Source organism: Talpa occidentalis, unplaced genomic scaffold (genome assembly GCF_014898055.3).
Source record: "Talpa occidentalis isolate TD23 unplaced genomic scaffold, MPIMG_talOcc4v2.1 talOcc4.16, whole genome shotgun sequence".
NCBI lineage: Eukaryota > Metazoa > Chordata > Mammalia > Eulipotyphla > Talpidae > Talpa > Talpa occidentalis.
Genome location: NW_023601653.1, coordinates 17322286 through 17341922, shown reverse-complemented (window position 1 = coordinate 17341922; position 19637 = coordinate 17322286). Strand labels below are relative to the sequence as shown.

Below are 19637 nucleotides of genomic sequence, written 5' to 3'. Positions count from 1 at the left end.
ATAGATAGGGGGTCAGTGATTGTGACACATATCAGTGTCCACAATAATAATACCAGCAGTGCTTTACCTAATCATTTTCACCAGTGAATGTGCTCCCTTGTCCAGTTTTCAATTCTTGCTTTCTCATAATTCAAAAGCCTCCAGAAGTCCCTCCCGCCCTAAGAAATCTTAGAGTTCATTATAGTGAGTATATCACCTACCTCTTAGGGGAAAAGCTCTACCATTCATTAAAATCTGTTTTTCCATTAAGATAATAAGGACCTGGGGCCTCCCCGGTGGCGCAGAGGTTGAGCGCTGGGTTGCGAAGCTGCCCGCAGCTTCTGCGGCGCCGGTTCGATCCCTGGCTGCTCCCCGGCCACCGGGGGAGGGTCCCACAAGGCGCGCAGACCTCTCCTGCCGCCTGCTGCTCCCCTCAGCAGTGTACTTCGGTCCCTCTGCCTGCTCTGCTCCCCACTCTGGCTCTGGTGAATTCTCTCACCCTCCCGCGCTTCTGACTGTACCCAGTGCATTTGTATAAACAAAACAAACAAACAAATAAATAAATAAATAAAACATGCCTCTATTAAAAAAAAAAGATAATAAGGACCTTATTTTAATATAAAAGGCATTTCAACTTACAAAGTTATTAACTTTGGGGATCCATAAATAGTAATTAACTATTAAACTAAAGTACTTCACAGGTCACAAAAGTACTTGACAGAGAATTAAATGAGAGACAGGGATACCAGATGAAAAACACAACTCTTGGGCCTCCCCAGTGGCACAGCGGTTGAGTGCTGGGCTGCGAAGCTGCCCACAGCCTCTGCAGCGCCGGTTCGATCCCTGGCCGCCGGCCAAGAGTCCCACATGGCATGCAGACCTCTCCTGCTGCGCCCACTGCTCCCCACGGCAGTGCACTTTGTCAGTCTGTCTGTTCTGCTCCCTGCTCTGTCTCTGGTGAATTCTCTCACCCTCCTGCACTTCTGACTGAATCCAGTGCTTGTATAAATAAATAAATAAATAAATCTTTAAAAAAAAAACAACTCGCGTCAATTCGTGGAGGAAATATGTGTCATTAATGTCTGCATGGAACTGATAAATGGCAGTAACCATTTTAACTTGCTTTGAATAATGGTCACCACTACCTTGAGCAAATGCAAAAATGGCGTGAGTAATTCAGTTTCCAACCACTGAAACATCCCTTATGTAGCCATAAAAGCTTTCTAATCCATGGGTTCTTTTTGCATAAAAACTGTGGGGTCTATACATGCCACTGCAGGTGTCTCTGTTTTTCCTCTAGAGAGTTAACAAATGGAGACAACAATATTTTGTTCATTGTGGTCCCCTGGATAAAAGATTCACTGAAATCTATCAATATTAAATATTAAAAAATAAAATAATGGTAAAGCCAATGACATCAAGACAGAACAATATGAGCATGTTCTAATATGCCTCAGTATCAGAAAGCTTGGTTCCTTACTCATTTTATCAATGTATTCCCAATGTGCCCTGGGGCAAGTTATTTAACCTCAGTAAGTCTTTGTTTTCACATTTGTTTTAATTTTTTTTTTCTTTTTTTTTTTTTATAGAGGCATGTTTTTTTTTATTTATTCATTTATTTGTTTGTTTTGTTTATACATGCACTGGGTACAGTCAGAAGCATGGGAGGGTGAGAGAATTCACCAGAGCCAGAGCGGGGAGCAGAGCAGGCAGAAGGACCAAAGTACACTGCTGAGGGGAGCAGCGGGCGGCAGGAGAGGTCCGCGCGCCATGTGGGACCCTCCTCCGGTGGCCAGGGAGCATCCGGGGATCGAACCGGCGCCGCAGAGGCCGCGGGCAGCTTCACAACCCAGCGCTCAACCGCTGCGCCACCTGGGAGGCCCTGTTTTAATTTTTTTTAAAAGACTTATTTATTTATACAAGAACTGGGGTACAGGCCATATGCGTGGGAGGGTGAGAGGATTCGCCAGAGACAGAGCGGGGAACAGAACAGGCAGACTGACGAAATACACCACTGAGGGGAGAAGCGGGTGAAACAGGAGAGGTCTGCTGTGCCATGTAGGTAGCTCCCTGGCCAGGGATGGAACTCATGCTGCAGTGGCTGCAGATAGCTTCATAGGTTGCGTCTTAACCCCTTGAGCCACCAGGGAGGCCCTAAAATTATCATTTTAAAAAATAGGAGCCATAAAATTCTATGTTCATATGTAGCTGTGTGCAGTCCTCTTTCCTGATGGGGTCAAAATATAACATGAGAAAAATGGCAAGGGTACAAGGAAATCTGAATCTTTTGATAACAAGTAAGATCAATTGAAATTGAATTTTCTAAATCTTGCTCATTCTAGAATGCTCCCACACAGCATTACAAGGAGCGGTAGGAATATTTTGAAGCACCAGGTTGGAGCCTTGGCTTTGCAATTTCCCATCTTTGTGGTCTGGGGAAAGTCAACAAGTCTTGCTGGACTTGTTTTCATCAGTGAGCAAGGAGGCTGGATTTCATGTTTGTAATTATTCCTTTAGCTCTATGATTTAATGATTCTGTGACTATATTTTACATAAAACCATTAAAAGGCATACCTGAATCTCTAAATTTTTTTTTTAAGATTTATTTATCTATGTATACAAGAGCAGGGATACAGGCCAGAGATGCGGGGGGTGGGGGGTGAGAAGATTCACTAGAGACAGAGCGGGGAACAGAACAGGCAGACTGACTGAAATACACTGCTGAGGGGAACAGTGGGCAAGACAGAAGAGGTGTGCTGCACCATGTGGGTTGCTCCCTGGATGGCCAGGGATCAAACTTGTGCTGCAGAGGCTGTGGATTGCTTCAGAGTACTGTGCTTAACCCCTTGAGCCACCAGGGAGGCCCCTGAATCTCTAAATTTTTTCAAACTACCCAAAAGACCTCCATTTATGTTTCTCCACACAAACTTCTACTACCAAATAAATCATACCTGACCCATGAATGATACCATTATCTCTTGGTCCTCCTTCCTTTCCTCCTCTGACAACCTAACAGGGGTTAGGTTCTCATGTTCTCATGTTTCTAATAGTCAAGATATGGAAAGTAAAATTAAGTAGTGAAAAAGCTACTGGTTTAAATTGAAACCAGTCTACTTGTAGCTGCAGATACATCTAAAGCCCAATGGAAAGAAAGGAAGAAAACAGTCACCAATTAGTCTTTTATATATTGTCTCTACTTTCCTGGACTTGAAATTACATTCGCTCAACAATTTAAATTCAAAACTTCTCTTTAGATTATGGGGAACCAGCCAGATTATTCTAAGTTTATTAAAAACCAAATCTATCCTTTAATTCCTAATGTTTCAAATGATATCAACATATGCCAAAGTATATCAACTATTACAAATTTGTTACCAAGAAGCTGAGTTAAAAAATATATATATATATGATCTCAGCAAAACAAAGCTTTCAACTAAACCAAAAGAAGCTAAAAGAACAAGCAGTTATACCATTCATTTCAAACATAAAAAGACTAAGTGTGTTTGTTTCCCTTCCAAACATTCAGGGGAAACTCACTTTCTTTGTTCAATGTTTATTATTAAATCTTTCCTGACGCAGAAACCAAAATACTTTGATAAACCCAGAGAGTCTGGTAAACAGACCCTTGAAGGCTTAGAACCACTAACCCAGTTGCATTTCCACCAAAGTCTATTTTTCCTGAAGTCACTGACCATGACTCAATTACTTTGTGTATAGAAGTATGTATAATAATGCCAAATACAACCTTACTCCAATTCACACTTATATGCAGCCAAAATGGATCTTTAATACAAACAAGAAGGGCTAGGAAATCTGAAAGAAAACTGCAGAAAATAGCTGTTCTTACTGGAAGTACTATCATATAACTTTATTCCATTGATAGTCTATTTGGCCAACCCAATTTTTATAGCTCTAATGAGAGATTTTCTCTGCCTGATGTCAAAACTACTTGCAAATGCTTTTATTTCCCCTCCAGAGATCCACAAATCACAAACAATTACCAGATCCAGACTAAACCACCAAAGTAGTTTTTTCCATACCACCCAGAAGAAACTAGGCAGTTCCATTCTTCAACTTAACTTTTAAAACTCAATATTCAATAAAAAGGTCAGTACATCTCTGTAGCTTTCCACACCCAAATGTGCTACAACTAAACAGTGCTTTGTACATAACACAATTTTAAGAAAGTAATAAAATGGGCTCATATAAACGCACCTTTTGTTTACGTAAATTTTTTTAGCATTTAAAAAAATGAAGTAACACTGTATTATTACATTATATAAGTTTCAGATGTTCAGTGAGAAAAACATGCCTAGTTTTTTAATTAAGGGATTCTCCTAAACACTAATCTATCCAATTCCAAGAAAAGATAATGCATTTAAAAGAAATGTCTGAAATAACACAGAAAGCTTACAAAAGTAATGAATAAGCACAGACATTATTTATGAAGACCTGAAATATGAACATAATCATCCCCTTACATATGAACCTGAGCCTCAACCTGGAAATTCCCCTGAACTACCTGGAGGGTTGGTGAGCCAAGGTTTATCTCTCCTTTCATCCACTAATACTTTTCTCCTCAACACACTAAGCTATTCCTCGTTGACTCCACTAGCATTTAGGAGTTATAACAACTCATTTAATTTTATTGTTCTGTTTTAGCATTGCCACAGTCTCATTTTCTTATATTTTCCATTGCATTTTTCATATATTAGAAGATAAGTATATTCTTTTGGTCTAGCTGGGAGCCTAACTCCTATTCACAGTTATGTCTATTGCAAAAATGCATTCTGCATTCCCAACATCCTACTGTAACAGGGTGGTCCCCAGGAAAGGGGGAGGTTCCAGCTTCCCTGCCCCACCCAAGGAAGGGTGGAGCTGAGCAGGGAGAGAAGCTGCAGAAGAGGAGACTGAGGAAGGAAGGAAGCAGGATGGAGCCAGGAGACCTGGAGGAGGCGCATGGAGCCTAGAGACACGTAAAGAAACTGTGCTTGTCTTTTGGTCGTGGACTGGGTGACACAGATGTGGGTGAGACCCGTGGGGAGGTGACAATGGCAGCTTTTATCTTGATGTTGATTTTGCTCTTTTCCTTCCGGGCTTGTCCAGTTGTTTGTGACCCTTTTCTGTGGGTCTCCACTGGAAGATGCTTTAGACTTGTGGCAGGCCTTGGGGCCTTGCTCTGGGCCAATCCCATATGGATGGACTTTTACCCACGAGGGGATGGGTAACTTTGGGTGCTTCATTTAGAAACTAGACTTTTTGCCTTACCTGTGTTGTTTCCTAGTTTAATTAAAGTTCCTTCCCATTAAAGTCTCATATGTTTTGTGTTGATGCGGCGGATGGCAGAACCCATTTAGAATAGGCAGGTTTGCGGGGTTTTGGACTGCCCCTCTCCCTGTCCTATAACACTACTACTATGTTTAACCTATTCACAGACTGATGGACTACCTAATTATCTTTACCTTTCAGATACCCATAGAAATCACAAATGCAAAAAAAAAAAAAAAAAAAATCAGGGCCTCCCCTGGTGGCATAGGCGGTTGAGCGCCGCACTGTGAAGCTGTCCACAGCCTCTGCAGCGCCAGTTCAAACCCAGCCAGCCAGCGAGAATCCCACATGGCGCAACACACCTCTCCTGTGTCGCCAGCTGCTCCCCTCAGCAGTGTATTTCATCAGTCTGCCTGTTCTGTTCCCCACTCTGTCTCTGGTGAATCCTCTCCCCCTCCTGCGCCTCTGGCCTATACCCCAGTTCTTGTATGCACGAATAAATATATCTTTAAAAAAAAAATCACAAATGCTTTGGAAGAGAATGAGGGGGTGCCTTGTGATCCCACATCTGCCCTTCCCAAAAAGTTTACATTGGGAACATTTCTCCAGGAAATAGGTCAGAAGCTCATTTTGCAAAGCAATTTCTGTTTCACTGATGTAATTCATCACAATTTTATGAGAAAGAAAATCAGCATCTCCATGGCTAAATTATAAAATTTTTAAATTTTTAATATTTGAAAATTCAATGAAAGCATCACTGTAGAAAACCAATCAATTATCTCTAGAAATAATAATGCCACTTCTCTTCCCCCAAAATGTGCACAATTCAGTTGTCTCAAAACAATATATTTTTTACCCAGCAGGACAGGATGTGTGTGTGTGTGTGTGTATACATACATACACACTATCACAATGTAGGGTATTTGTTCTTCCATGTTTGATGAAAAACACGCCTCTTGAAAATATTAAGTGACATCCTATCACATAAAAGCACATATATTTGGTATCTGTATTGGTAGTAAAAGAGACAAAACACTGCCATTTAACTAGCTGCTAATATTGGCTTAAATAGAAAAAAGGAAAATTTTATTGCCAAGGAATAAAATCCAATGCTTTTAGTTGCAAATTCAAATGTAGGGTAAGTATGTAAACAAACAGATTTGCCAAAACTGTGTGGCTATGATTCCAGCACAAGAAACACAAGTTAAAGAGCCACACAAATTTTTGATATTTCCTGAACAGATGCTGAAAATAACTCACAGGAAAGGGCTGCCTGAGATATTTGAGTCCCAACCCCCACCTCCTAACTGTGCATAATCTTATCAGTGCTATGACAACACAGACATATCACTAGGACTATTAACATATACTTTAATCATTATTTTAAAATCCAACAATACCACCAGGTGGTAATGCAACTCAAGGGAGTTATCTTCTAGACCAGGTCTGATGACTTATAACACAAATGCTGTCATGGGTTATGGTATGCCTGGTGATGCCATTCAGCAACTCTTTAAAGCCCAGCTTTGTGTTTAAAAGGGGAGAAAACAAACTGAGTACTTTCTTCATCCAAAATGAGAGTACACTGATTAATTTAAAATAAATGATTTCTAAGTTACTTTATCTTGAATCCTAATTCTTAAGGAAAACCAAAAGATAAGTCAAAACCTGACTTCTGGGCAAAGTTTCAAGGAACAGCAAAACATATTTGCTGACTCCACTTCCTCTTTTCTCAGTGCCCCTCAGGCTGCAAGTTCACTTTTGCCTCCAGGGCACAAATGAAACTGCTCAAATCAGGGTTAGAAAATGACAAATTCTGGCCTCCCTGGTGGCACATGGGTCAAGCCACTGCAGCACAAGTTTGATCCCTGGCCAGCCAGGGAGCAACCCACATGGTGCAGCAGACCTCTCCTGCCTTGCCCGCTGCTCCTGTAACCGGGTGGTCCCCAGGAAAGGGGGCGGTTCCCTGCCCCACCCAAGAGAGGGTGGAGCTGAGCAGGGAGAGGAGAAGCTGCAGAAGAGACTGAGGAAGGAAGCAGGATGGAGCCAGGAGACCTGGAGGAGGCGCATGGAGCCTAGAGACACGTGAAGAAACTGCGCTTGTCTATTGGTCGTGGACTAGGTGACCCAGATGTGGGTGAGACCTGTGGGGAGGTGACAACGGCAGCTTTTATCTTGATGTTGATTTTGCTCTTTTCCTTCCGGGCTTGTCTGGTTGTTTCTGGCCCTTTTCTGTGGGTCCCCACTGGAAGATGCTTTAGACTTGTGGCAGGCTTTGGGGCCTTGCTCTGGGCCATTCCCATATGGATGGACTTTTACCCACGAGGGGACGGGTAAATTTGGGTGCTTCATTTAGAAACTAGACTCTTTGCCTTTCCTGTATTGTTTCCTAGTTTTATTAAAGTTCCTTCCCATTAAAGTCTCATATGTTTTGTGTTGATGCGGCGGATGGCAGAACCCATTTAGAATAGGCAGGTTTGTGGGGTTTGGGCTGCCCCTCTCCCTGTCCTATAACACTCCCCTCAGCAGTGTATTTCAATAGATCTGCCTGTTCTGCTCTCCACTCTCTCTGGTGAATCCTCTCACCCCACCCCTCACCACTGGCTTACACCCCAGTTCTTGTTTGCATAAATAAATAAATCTTAAAAAAGAAAAAAAAGGAAATGACAAATGACAAATCCAGTCATGTTCATTTTTTGTAAGTCTTGGTTCAAGGGTCACCATCTCTTTTTAATAACCTCACTCAAGGTGCAATTCAGACAAAACTTGGATTAATAAAACCATGTTGTCCTACAATTGTCTGCTACCTCACTAGATAGACGCTCCTTGGGAGTCGGCATCCCTTTGCCTTTGAGTGCATGGTTCTTGACACAAGGTCAGCAGTGTGGAATAAATAAACTGAGCGCTTGCTAGATCACCTAGGTAAACCCACTGGTCACACTTTTTTTTTTTAAGTGCTTATAAGAACAAACCAAAACACTAGAGGAGTAAACTGGAATACTTCCAGGGAAAGTTTTTCTTGGTTATAGAATCAAGAAATCTGTTACAATTTCAAGAGGAAAAATCCCAACATTTGGATACTACTATTTAGCTGATTTGTTCATAACTCTAATATCAAAGACCCAAATTTTAGAAACTTACTTATGGAAATCAAACTTCTTAATGAGCACTCATCATCGGCAAGACAGGGAGAAGGTTCAATGACTGCCAGTTGTAGGTTCATTAATGTCTGAAACATCGGGGGAAGGGAGCTGATTATGGTACCCAGAAAGCAAGATAATAGTCTAGAGTGTTTCACAATCTTACTTCCAACAAACCTGCTTTCGAGAACTCAGGTGATCAAATGATGAATCACCAGGGAACACCTACGGCTACTGTTCACAAGGCCCTGGGAGCAACCTTTACCTCCCTTCACTCTCAGAGGGCTGCTTATCCTTCCCCACTGCACTGCTCAGAGCCACTTCTTCCACATCCAGCCATTTCACCAATTTCTTCCAGTCACTCTTGCCTGAGGTCAGAAAATCAATTAGCAGAATCACACAAAGGATAACTGGGAGGGAAAGAGGTAAAATAATGAGGAAAAATGGTAGCAAAGAAAATAAATTGCATCCTAACTCCTAACCACCCATCACCTCCAATGTCTCAGTTTTTCTCACAGCAAGCCCAACGCAGTTTCCTCATTCTTCTTTAGTCACCTCACCCTTTCCACAAACTCTGAAGCCTCAGAACCACTGGTGATTAGCTACTCTGATGTCCCAGTACTCAATCCCACTCTGGCCAATCCTCTTGCCTCCAACCAAAGATACAAAGAGAGAGAATGCACCTGGTAAGGGAAAACAGGAGGCCAATTAAGTTCTGGCCAGTATCAGTTGGAGGGTAAACTGGGACCTGACCACCACTTCCACAACTGTTTCTTTAGGAAACACACTCTGAGCTCCAAATTGCCATGAACCTTTAGGACACAACCCTATTTGGAATTGGAGACAATTTGCAATTATTTCCTGAGAACATGTTGTTATGAGTTTGTAAATGTTAAATTGTTAGATTTATGAAACATCTCTACTGTAAAGAAGGTGACCATGTGGGTTACCCCCAAACTTGCCAAATGTCTGTTTACTAATCTAGAATCTGGTTTGTAATATGTATAGACTGCACAATTAGTGAGTCTCTGTGAATCAGTCCCCAAGGTAAGTGCAGACTCTCTTCTCTGAGGCTTTAGAGACTGCTAAAGACACTATTTTGATTCACTACTACAGCAGAAGAATCTTCTTTTTTTCTTTTTTTTATAATAAATTTTATTTTTATATTTCCCATACAATTGCAACCCCCTTATTTTGACCCCAATCCCTCCCCTCCAGCCCCCCACTCCTCATAGAGTATCTCTGGTTCATAGTTTTTTGCTGATTTTGATTTTTACTATCTTATAGTTATTCATTTTCCTGGTCCCTTATTTAAGTTTTCTAGATTCCTACAGCAAAAGAATCTTAAACAAGGTTCATTTGTGTTTTTTTCTTATCATGTTACAACCCTAAGGTGTTAGATTTTGAATTAGTTACTCTGGGGCACAAGGCTATATTTTCAATAGCCAGATACCAAACAAGATTTCAACTTAGATCCTCTCAGCTCACCTGAAATGTAGGTCTCACTTCTCATTTACCTTATTTTAGGATGTCTGGGTGTCCTCCTGACCAAAGCCTAGATTTTACTTTCTGTCTAACTCAGTGTTGTTTATAAAAGGAATAACCTCCCAAGTTATAGTTAGTATGAGGCTAGGTCTGAAGGGTTTTGATTCAACTGGCACATTTTAGGAGTCTCAAGCCTGTTCAGGGCTTTCTGGCTCCAGGCCTAAACAAAAATCTCTGTGGAAAGCTAAATTCAAAATCAAAGCTCAGCCATTCTTCACCAGGCTGCCCTAGTTGACATCCTGCAACCTGTCCAAAGCTGCCCCCGGTTTCCTGTGGCCTACAGAAAGAACCCTCCTTATGAATGCCATCCAGCCCAGCCGCACTGGCTGGCTATGTACATTAACCCCTTCCTTCCTGGTTACCCTCACCTGAGCAGAAGTGCCCTAGTAAGAAATATACTAGATACAGGACACTTTCCAGAAACTTAGAGCTTATATTAGAGATAATGACAAACTCTCATTTTAGCCTGAAATCTAATAGGGCCAAATTCCCAATTTTAAGAAAAAAATTTTCACCCTGGCTAAGGATTATAGCATATCATGAATAAGACAAATTTATCCCTTCTTTCTCAGTCTCTGCCTGTCTCTCCTCCTTCCTTCCTTCCTTCCTTCTCTCTCTCTCCCTTTCTCTTTTCTTTCTTTCTCTCTCTCTCTCTCTCTCTTTTCTTCCTTTCTTTTGTTCTTTCTCTTTCTTTCTCACTCTCGCTCTCTCTCTTTCACATACACACACACACAGAGATGCATGGAACAAAAAAGCATATTAAAAGGACAGTACCGGGCCTCCCCGGTGGCACAGTGGTTGAGCGCTGAGCTGCGAATCTGCCCGCAGCCTCTGCAACGCCAGTTCGATCCCTGGCCACTGGCGAGAGTCCCACATGGCGTGCAGACCCCTCCTGCCGCCCGCTGCTCCCCTCAGCAGTGTACTTCGTCAGTCTGCCTGTTCTGCTCCCCGCTCTGGCTCTGCTGATTTCTCTCACCCTCCCACGCTTCTGACTGTACCCAGTGCTTGTATAAATAAGTAAATAAATCTTCTTTTAAAAAAAAAAAAAAAAGGACAGTACCTACCAACAAAATTGTTCCATGGAGAGAAAGAAGCACAGGTATAAAAAGAGGTAATTGTTTAAAGTTGAATTTTATTTTCAATTTTTGAATAAATTTTATTTATTCAACTCACCTAATAATCCCTTTGTTGGAGCCTCTACTATATGCCATCTATGTTAGTATTTCTACAAAAGACCCATTTTCAGACCTGAGTACTCAAAGTTTTTAGTTAATGACCTAAGAAAAACGAAGATTTAAAAAGGGCCTATGTGGTTTGTGTTATGCACAAAACGAACACTTAAAATACAACGCAATTCTCCCATTGTGACTAGAGAAAGAAAGAAGCAGCCAAGGCGGTTGCTTCCTTTGCCTCTTTTCCATTCATTCTCTCATATACCCAAATAATAGCTACTGATTCCCAAATAAGTCCTTTGTATGGCCAGAAGCAGGAGAAAAAGACACATTAGAACTGTTCATGAACTTTAAAAGTGAATATAGAACATCAGACATACCAACAAACAATTGTACTATAAGACAGATTAAGATAATGGCTATAAGGATACCACAGCTGAATTGGGAGGAGAGAATAGGAAATAAATACTTCCATACAAGACAATGTAGAAGCTTAATGAAGCCGAAAATTGCTGAGCTGGACTATCAAGGATGGACAAGGTTTCAATAAGACAAATGGAGTAGATATACCATGGGTAGGAAATACATATACAAAAGTGAGAAAGAGGAATAGTTACGTGTTTTTCTGAATTTTCTCCTATATCAATCTGAACTCAGAAATTAGTCCTCAACAATAATTGCTCCTCAAAGAGTAGTAACTTTGGCAAATTTAGAAATTTCATCTAACAAGAGCACCACAGATAAATGCAAATAATTCAATAACTTTAGCCATTTCTTACACCTTGCAAATAAACCTTATTAAATTGGTAATTTCCTCCCATAGGTTCCTGCTATGACTTCCAAATTGGTGCCTATGAATTCCTGAGACCTTTCTGTTCCATTCAGCTCTTCTTATACTGATTCAACTACTAAAATAAGTGAACAACTTCAAGTTTACATTCCAAAGACCCATTTGGCTATATGATTAAAAAGAGATGGCACTTTGGAATAAATATATTAAGTAATTTAATATATTTAATTAAACCACTCCCTTACCAAGTGATTATTCTCCCTGCATACCCATCTCACAGGGTTGCTGAGTTAGTATCAGTGATGCATGTAAAAGTGCAATGTCTGTTTGGTATCTATGCATTACCTGGAATGCTGATGTCTGGGTCCAAGTCGCAGCTGGCCATCTGGAGCTTCATATGGCTCTTCTATCTCGTACACATTTGCATCAGTGTCCTCAATGCTGCTGGAATTCTGCCATTCCAACTCTGGAGTTTTGTCTACAGCCATAATAAAAGGTAAGTTTTCATACTCCGGTATTTCTTCATAATGACGAATATTTTCATACTCAGGAGCACAGTAGCTTATAACAGATTTGTAAGGCACTTGAGATGATGACTCCCTGGAGAGCATCTGGTCATCCAAAGACTCAGCTCTTGCTCCATTACCTGTGCTGGTCTGGCCCCAAGATTTCTTCTTCTTTAGGAATTCCAGGCTGTGACTATCTGCAGAATATGCTTTGGTGGGCTTACTTCTCTTTTCTTCTCCTACCAACAAGCCATGCCAATCACTTTTAACCCCTTTTTGCTCACCACCCAATAGATTGCCTGTAGTTGTACCCCCAAGTTGGCTACTCTTGGACCAAAATTTCTGGAAGTCACTCTTCATGAAACAGATGGATAGTTTCATGTTGAGCAACTTCTTAAAAGAGTTTTTCTTTTGAGAGTCTTTGCAAGGCTTGGTACACCTTTCCACATCCACAGCAGATAATGATTTTGCTCTAGGCTTGGTCAGGGTACTTGAAGGCTCACTATTTGAGGATATGGTGATAGACTTTAAGGATTCTGGGTTCCCTGAAAAGGGTAAAATAGGATGAGGTAATTTCCACACTGGCTTTTCTAAAGCCCCTTTAGGCATATCAGATGAAGATGACATACCATGACTTTGGGCATACAAATGCTGAAATTGATTTCTTTCCAGACCCTTTTCTGATTTTTTCCCTTCATTTAAGGGATAAGAACTTTTCTCCACAAGCTCTTCGGAAGCGGCCTTTTTAAGCACCCCTGCAGCAGGCAAGCTTTGTCTTTGAGGTTTTTTGGGAACAATTCTCAAGGAACTTTCATCTTTTATTATAGATTCCTTTTGCATTTGAGGGGTAAATACTTCCAGATTGCAGGCAGTAGGTAAATGTTCTCTGCAACTTAATTTGAGCTGCTTGGGAAGGCTCATAGATAAAGTACTGCATCTTATAAAATTAGTGCCTTTATCCACAGCAAGTGACATACTAGAACCATCTACTGCCTTGCTGCCAGAACTAAAATTAGAGTCTGTGTTTAAAGGAGGTGCCATTTTTTCAAAGGAAGAGCTTTCATCACACAGGGCTTTCTGTGAATGGCCTAGGTTTTGACTGTCACTGTTGGAGTTCACATTCAATTCACTTTTATCTCCTGGTTTCATTTTGTCTACCTGTTCCTGGTTACATAAAACATTCTGATGAAGAACACTGATTTTGTTGTTTCTCAAAGCATCTTTGAAAAGATATGAAGAGCTACTATTTAAGTTCTCTGATTCTTCAGCACTTTCACTAGGAGTATCTATAAACTTTTGGCGTAATAGGCGAGCAGCACGTGTTTTTCTAGGCTTGGGAGTTGGAAATTTGGGGGTATATGGTACCAAATGAATTTCTAAGGGACCAAGGTCTTTGATTTCTGATTTCTTACTAACTCCATCTGAAGAAACAGAAGTACTCCTTTTACCATTTTCCAGAGCTTGTTCAGATGAGTGAAAGTAAAAATTGCCTTTTTCACTGCCATTCTGACAAGTTTCCAAATTTTGAAATTCATCACTAGGAATTTGTAGGTGGCAATGTGGATGATCAGGAACATTTGCAAAGCTGGACAGGGAAGGTGAAAAATCTGCATTTTCATTTCTGAATTGTCTGTTGGAATTACAGTCATCATTCATTTCTGGGTTGTCTGTACATCTGTGCTTCTGTGGGAAAATAAAGGGTGACGATCTTTGTGTTAAAACATCTTTAAGCTTCTCCTCTAGGACACTTGCCTTTGAAATTACTCCACTCTGGCTCCTGACCTTTTCACCATTACAGTGACATTTTCTCTTATTTTTAATAGCTAATGAGAATTCATCAATTTTACTGTTTTCTAAATTTTCATGCATTCCCAGGGGCTCTAAGACAAGCCGCTTTACACACACATTCTCTCTATTTCCAAGTTTATGGATACACTCTGAGCTGCAGGAACACATGGGTAAAATATAATCACTGCTCTGATGCCCTGCATTTTTGCAATTAGAGTTGTCAGGTCTTTCAAGTACTTCCTGTTTATGTTCTTCCAGGTTTGAGAGGATTTTCCTTGATGGTGACTGCCTGATGTCCCGAACAGGTGAGCCCTTCAGAACTTTTGGTTTTGGAGCTATTGCTGGTTTGGCCTTCTTAGTTGACTGTGAAACACTAGAAACCACAACATCAGGTTTAGGTGCAACAGGAGGTGGGGTTGGTTTATTATTTGCCACCACAAACTTTGGCTTGGGGGCCACTGGTGGCTTTTTATTCTCTAGAAAGGAAAAAAAAAAAAAAGATAGTTTGATTGATGACAAAAAAAAGCAAGAGATAATAAATGATTAAATTTAATTCCATTTTTACTTTTGACAATATGGTGAACTTGTATTTTACTAGTTGGATTATATGTTACATTTTATAGTCAATATATTACTCTTGAAGATTTCTTAAAGTGCCCTTCAATACCAGTATAAATAGCTTTGGGCATATTGTATAATTCTTAGTGAGTTCAACACAGTTTTTCTTCTAACTTTCACACAGATTACCACATCTTAGCTGACACCAAATGAGATAATTGGCTTCTGCTTGCCACCTGTATATATGGAGGAAAATGCACTTCAATGTATTTCCTGAGTGCTGAGTTGAATTTGCCAAAATTACATGTAGATGCAACCCTTTAAGCTTATTAATAATATTCTTCTACCTCATTGATATAGAGTTGTATAAATGCCTTTTATCAAATCTATCTCCCTAGAATCCCAAAATAATCTTTAAAAAGGAATACAGAAATCAGAAATTCTCTAACCTTAAACAGAAAAGTAAACTTAAAAAAACCTGAAAAGTAATTCTTCTGTGTTGTTTGAGGATCATAATAAACTTGGTATGTCTCTGTGCATGGATTATCAATTGGGAATTTTTATTGTAATCCCTCATGGAGTTTCATTTTTTAAAAAGCTACATGTCCAGGCTCTACCCCAGATCTATTCAGTCTCGGGGAAAAAGCCTAGGTATCCGCATTTCTTTTAAGACCCACTAATGATTTTGTTGTATGCCCTTTATTAATACCCACTGTTGTAGTGCATTTAAAAAATAATACATGATTTGTAATGCAGCAATTCTTCCTATTCATTTTATTAAAAGTACATATTATATTATGCTAAATTTGTGTAGACATGCTCCTGGTCTATAGGAACCAAATAAAATCTTGACTCAAAATATCTTTAAAAATGTAAAGATACATGGAGCCAGAACATATGTATTTTCTAAAGTTCTTTTCAATTTTTTCCTTCACTTATTATATTTCCCCAAGGACAGGTGAATAAAAAATCTGTTAATAACTTGTTATATGATAGTAAAGTAATGTTCATATAAAGGAATTATGTTCTGGATGGCTTGATAAAGGTAAATTATAAGGTGAAATCCATTATTTTCTTGTTTTTTATTCTAACCTTGGAGATTTGTTTTTCTGGAAGAAATGATCATCTCTTGCTATTATAAAATTGATTCAGAAATTGTCTTAAATATAATTTTTTCTGATAGAACTACTAATAAAAATATTTACCATAAAAAAAATATTTTATTTTATATTTTTATACAAATGTTAATTTGCTCAACAACATCTAATACTTAACAAAAACTTAATTTGCTCAAAAAATAAATATAAACCTTTTAAAATATCTGTTGGACATTGTTTGAATATTTGAATATACAGAGGTTTTGATACTTCATTTGGTGATGATTTTCTTTTCAGCAAAGGAAATTAGTCACAACCTTGGAAAGATATTATATGGAATTGAGTTTAAAAAAATGTAGAGAGCTCTACTTCCCTTTACCAAGCAGGGAAGAATTTCCCCAACCTCTAATACTATGTGTTCGACCAAGATCAACTAACAGAGACCTTCTCATTCAATTCCTCAGTACAATGTTATCATAAATGAAGATAACAAAATATTTTCAAAACAATAAATTCCCAAAGCTATACAATTTTAGTTAGCTATTCAGTAAGCATACTATAAGTTGCGTTCATTTTTTAAAGGTAGAAAAATGATAAAATCCTTCAAAACCTAATGATAAAGCTTGGTATAATGGTCTATTAAACTCTTAAGTATTAAGTCAAATCCTGAGAGAAAGTATGAATGCCCCAGGCCTCTTCCAACCTCCCTTGTTACTCAAAAATAATGAAAACTGACAGTCATGTTGATTTCATTTCTATAACCATTCTTAAAACATCCTACCTCTGAGATTTTTGAATGAATAAAAAAGTCAATTTGGCAAGATGAAAGAGTTCCAGAAATTGACTGCACTAAAATGTGTATATACTTAACATTACTGACTGAGCACTTAAAAATGATGGTAAAGGGCCTCCCCGGTGGTGCAGCGGTTGAGCGCTGAGTTGCGAAGCTGCCCTCAGCCTCTGCAGCGCCGGTTTGATCCCCGGCTGCTCCCCGGCCACCGGAGGAGGGTCCCACATGGCGCGCAGACCTCTCCTGACACCCACTGCTCCCCTCAGCAGTGTACTTCGGTCCTTCTGCCTGCTCTGCTCCCCGCTCTGGCTCTGGTGAATTCTCTCACCCTCCCGCGCTTCTGACTGTACCCAGTGCTTGTATAAATAGATAGATAGATAGATAGATAGATAGATAGATAGATAGATAGATAGATAGATAGATAGATAAATAAATAAATCTTTTTTAAAAAATGATGGTAAAGATGTTAAATTTTATGGTGTATTTTACCACAACTAAAAAAAAAAAAAAAACTGTCTCATCAAATTAATATTTTTCTTTCTAAATATGATGGCTTTGGAAGCTTCAGGGTAATTTACCAATTAATTTTTGCTTTTTAGTTAAACTGATTTTTAATTTATGACACCATTTCTACTCTTTAAATGTATTTTGTACATAAGTCTTCTATGTAGATGGGCCATCACAGAGTCCTTATTTGTAAATGAGACGTTGAACAGATTGCTAAGATCTATATGATCCTGAGATTATAACTTCTGAGACACTTCCTGCAGGAAAGCACATATATTCTTTAGCCCCTTTGCTCTGTGTCATTTTTCTTCAGTTCACCTTTGTCTGTCCTTATTAATTGAAGGTGTAAGCTCCAAGAGGGTAAGTATGTTGTCTCATTCTGTATCCTCAATGCTGAAAATAGGACCTGCGAATAGTCAGAACTGCCACATACACATTCTCTTTAACATGTCTTAGTAACAGGAAATTTCTTTTAAAAACCATCAAAATCCATTTTAAAATATAGTAATATGTTGATAAGTTAGCAGGAATCAACTTCAATAGGATAACCAAGTAAGTCCTTCATTATTACTGGGAACAACATTCCTAATCACTAGTACAGCAATATCTGAAATTCTTCATTTTTATTTTTTTTTGGGAGGGGGCTCTATTTTGAAAGAAACCCACTGAAAAACTAACAAGTTATTATATTATGGCCTGCTCCAATATCAAACTCTTGAAATAAGTGCATGGTGTTTGGAAATGAATCCAGCGCCTTTGGATCTTAATACTGTATCAACAGTGAGATCCAGTGCTTTTTAGAGTAAAGCAGCAAATCTCTTATTTATACAGCTGTTTGGCTCCAGGAAAAAATAAGGTAAGAAAGTAAAGCACCAGTACCATTTTACTATTACAAACATACTCCTCATCTGTTACACACAGATGTCTGCGGTTCATGTGCAAAGACTTTCTTAGATGTAACAATGGCTATTGAACTAGTCAAAAAGCAAATGTGTTCAAAATGACACAAAATATGTTTAAAAAGATACATGTACAAGTTCAAAAAGATACAGAATATACATGTATAATTATCTCTCCTTTTTAAATACTGATCAGAACAATTCTAAAAATCTCTATTATGGGCCTAATCTTTAATACACAGAAAAACAAAAATCCTTTTCAGTATACATAGAACTTACATGATCTATATATACCTGCTCTCTTATTTTCTTAAATTAACCCTACCATCCCAAATACCACAGACTACATTCAAAGTAAACAAACCCCCCCTCCCTCCAATTGCAAATAACTTTTCTAAAGTTTTATCAAATTTTATTATTGTTGCAAAAGGAATCATGAGGAGCCTCCCCCTGGTGGCCCAGCGGTTGAGTGCTGGGTTGCAAAGCTGCCCGCAGCCTCTGCAGCATCGGTTCGATCCCCGGCCACTGCAGGAGGGTCCCACATGGCGCAGACCTCTCCTGCTGCCCGCTGCTCCCCTCAGCAGTGTACTTCGTCAGTCTGCCTGTTCTGCTCCCTGCTCTGGCTCTGGTGAATTCTCTCACCCTCCCTCACTTCTGACTGTACCCAGTGCTTGTATAAATAAATAAATCTTTAAAAAAAAAAAAAAGGCATCAGTATGTGAGAATGATGAACACATACTTTTATAAGAATGGGATGGAAATAAAGCCCAAGTTCTCCATTCAGACACATGAGGGAATTATAATAAAACTCAACAGATGGGTGAACAAAGTAGTTAATGCTTCTCAGCAAGCTATGCTAAAAACCAACTAACTCAGCTAAACACAGGAAGTGTCCCTCTTTTAAACACCACAAAAATGTCTGCGGATTTCTTTAATTGCAAAGTTGATAAAATGTAAAAATAGCTGCATTATTCCAGGGTAATTCAAACGAAAGAATCAAGCAGTTCTAGACGGAATCTTAAATCATGTTTACATAATTAAATGCTAAATGCTTCCCTAGCTATTTATTGTAAAAGTTGAAAACTGGAATTGAAAACTGATATACATAAAGCATGAATATTTTAAATGTGGTTGACACTCCAACAGAGGGAGAAAGTGGTTGCTAGAATTTGAAAAATTCCAACCACTTTAAATTTAAATCAGATTGGGTCACTAACAAAGAAAACTTGAGCAAAGGTGAGGTAGAGACATCAACTATGAAAATAATTCACCTCAAGTAGGTAGAAAGCCTTCTATATATACATATGACATAAAAAAGGAATAATCCACATTTTCAGAAATACTACTACAGTAATATTTCACCCCTTGCTTTTCTAATTCCTATTGGGCAACTTCTTGCCTCGTTAGTCATTTAGTCGTAAATCTGATTACACCTAGTAATACAACACCCCAATATATCTAAGCTTTAGAAATGATACAAATTAGAACATTTGGAGTGCTGTTTGGCAATTTCAAGTTGACAGTTTCAAGTTGCAGGAATTTAAAACAAATGCCAAGAAAAGCAAAGAAATTTTAATCTGCCACTTGAAAACGCTGAT

At 39.2% G+C, this 19637-nt stretch overlaps 1 protein-coding gene across 1 annotated transcript in view; it reads right to left on the bottom strand.

Moving 5' to 3' along the window:
- Positions 1 to 19637, bottom strand: part of FGD6 (FYVE, RhoGEF and PH domain containing 6) — a 102819-nt gene that overhangs the window by 82122 nt on the left and 1060 nt on the right. Inside the window, exon 2 of the mRNA XM_037513856.2 lies at positions 12240 to 14664. Within this exon, the coding sequence (XP_037369753.1) occupies positions 12240 to 14664 (2425 nt within the window). The remainder of the gene's footprint in view (positions 1 to 12239; positions 14665 to 19637) is intronic.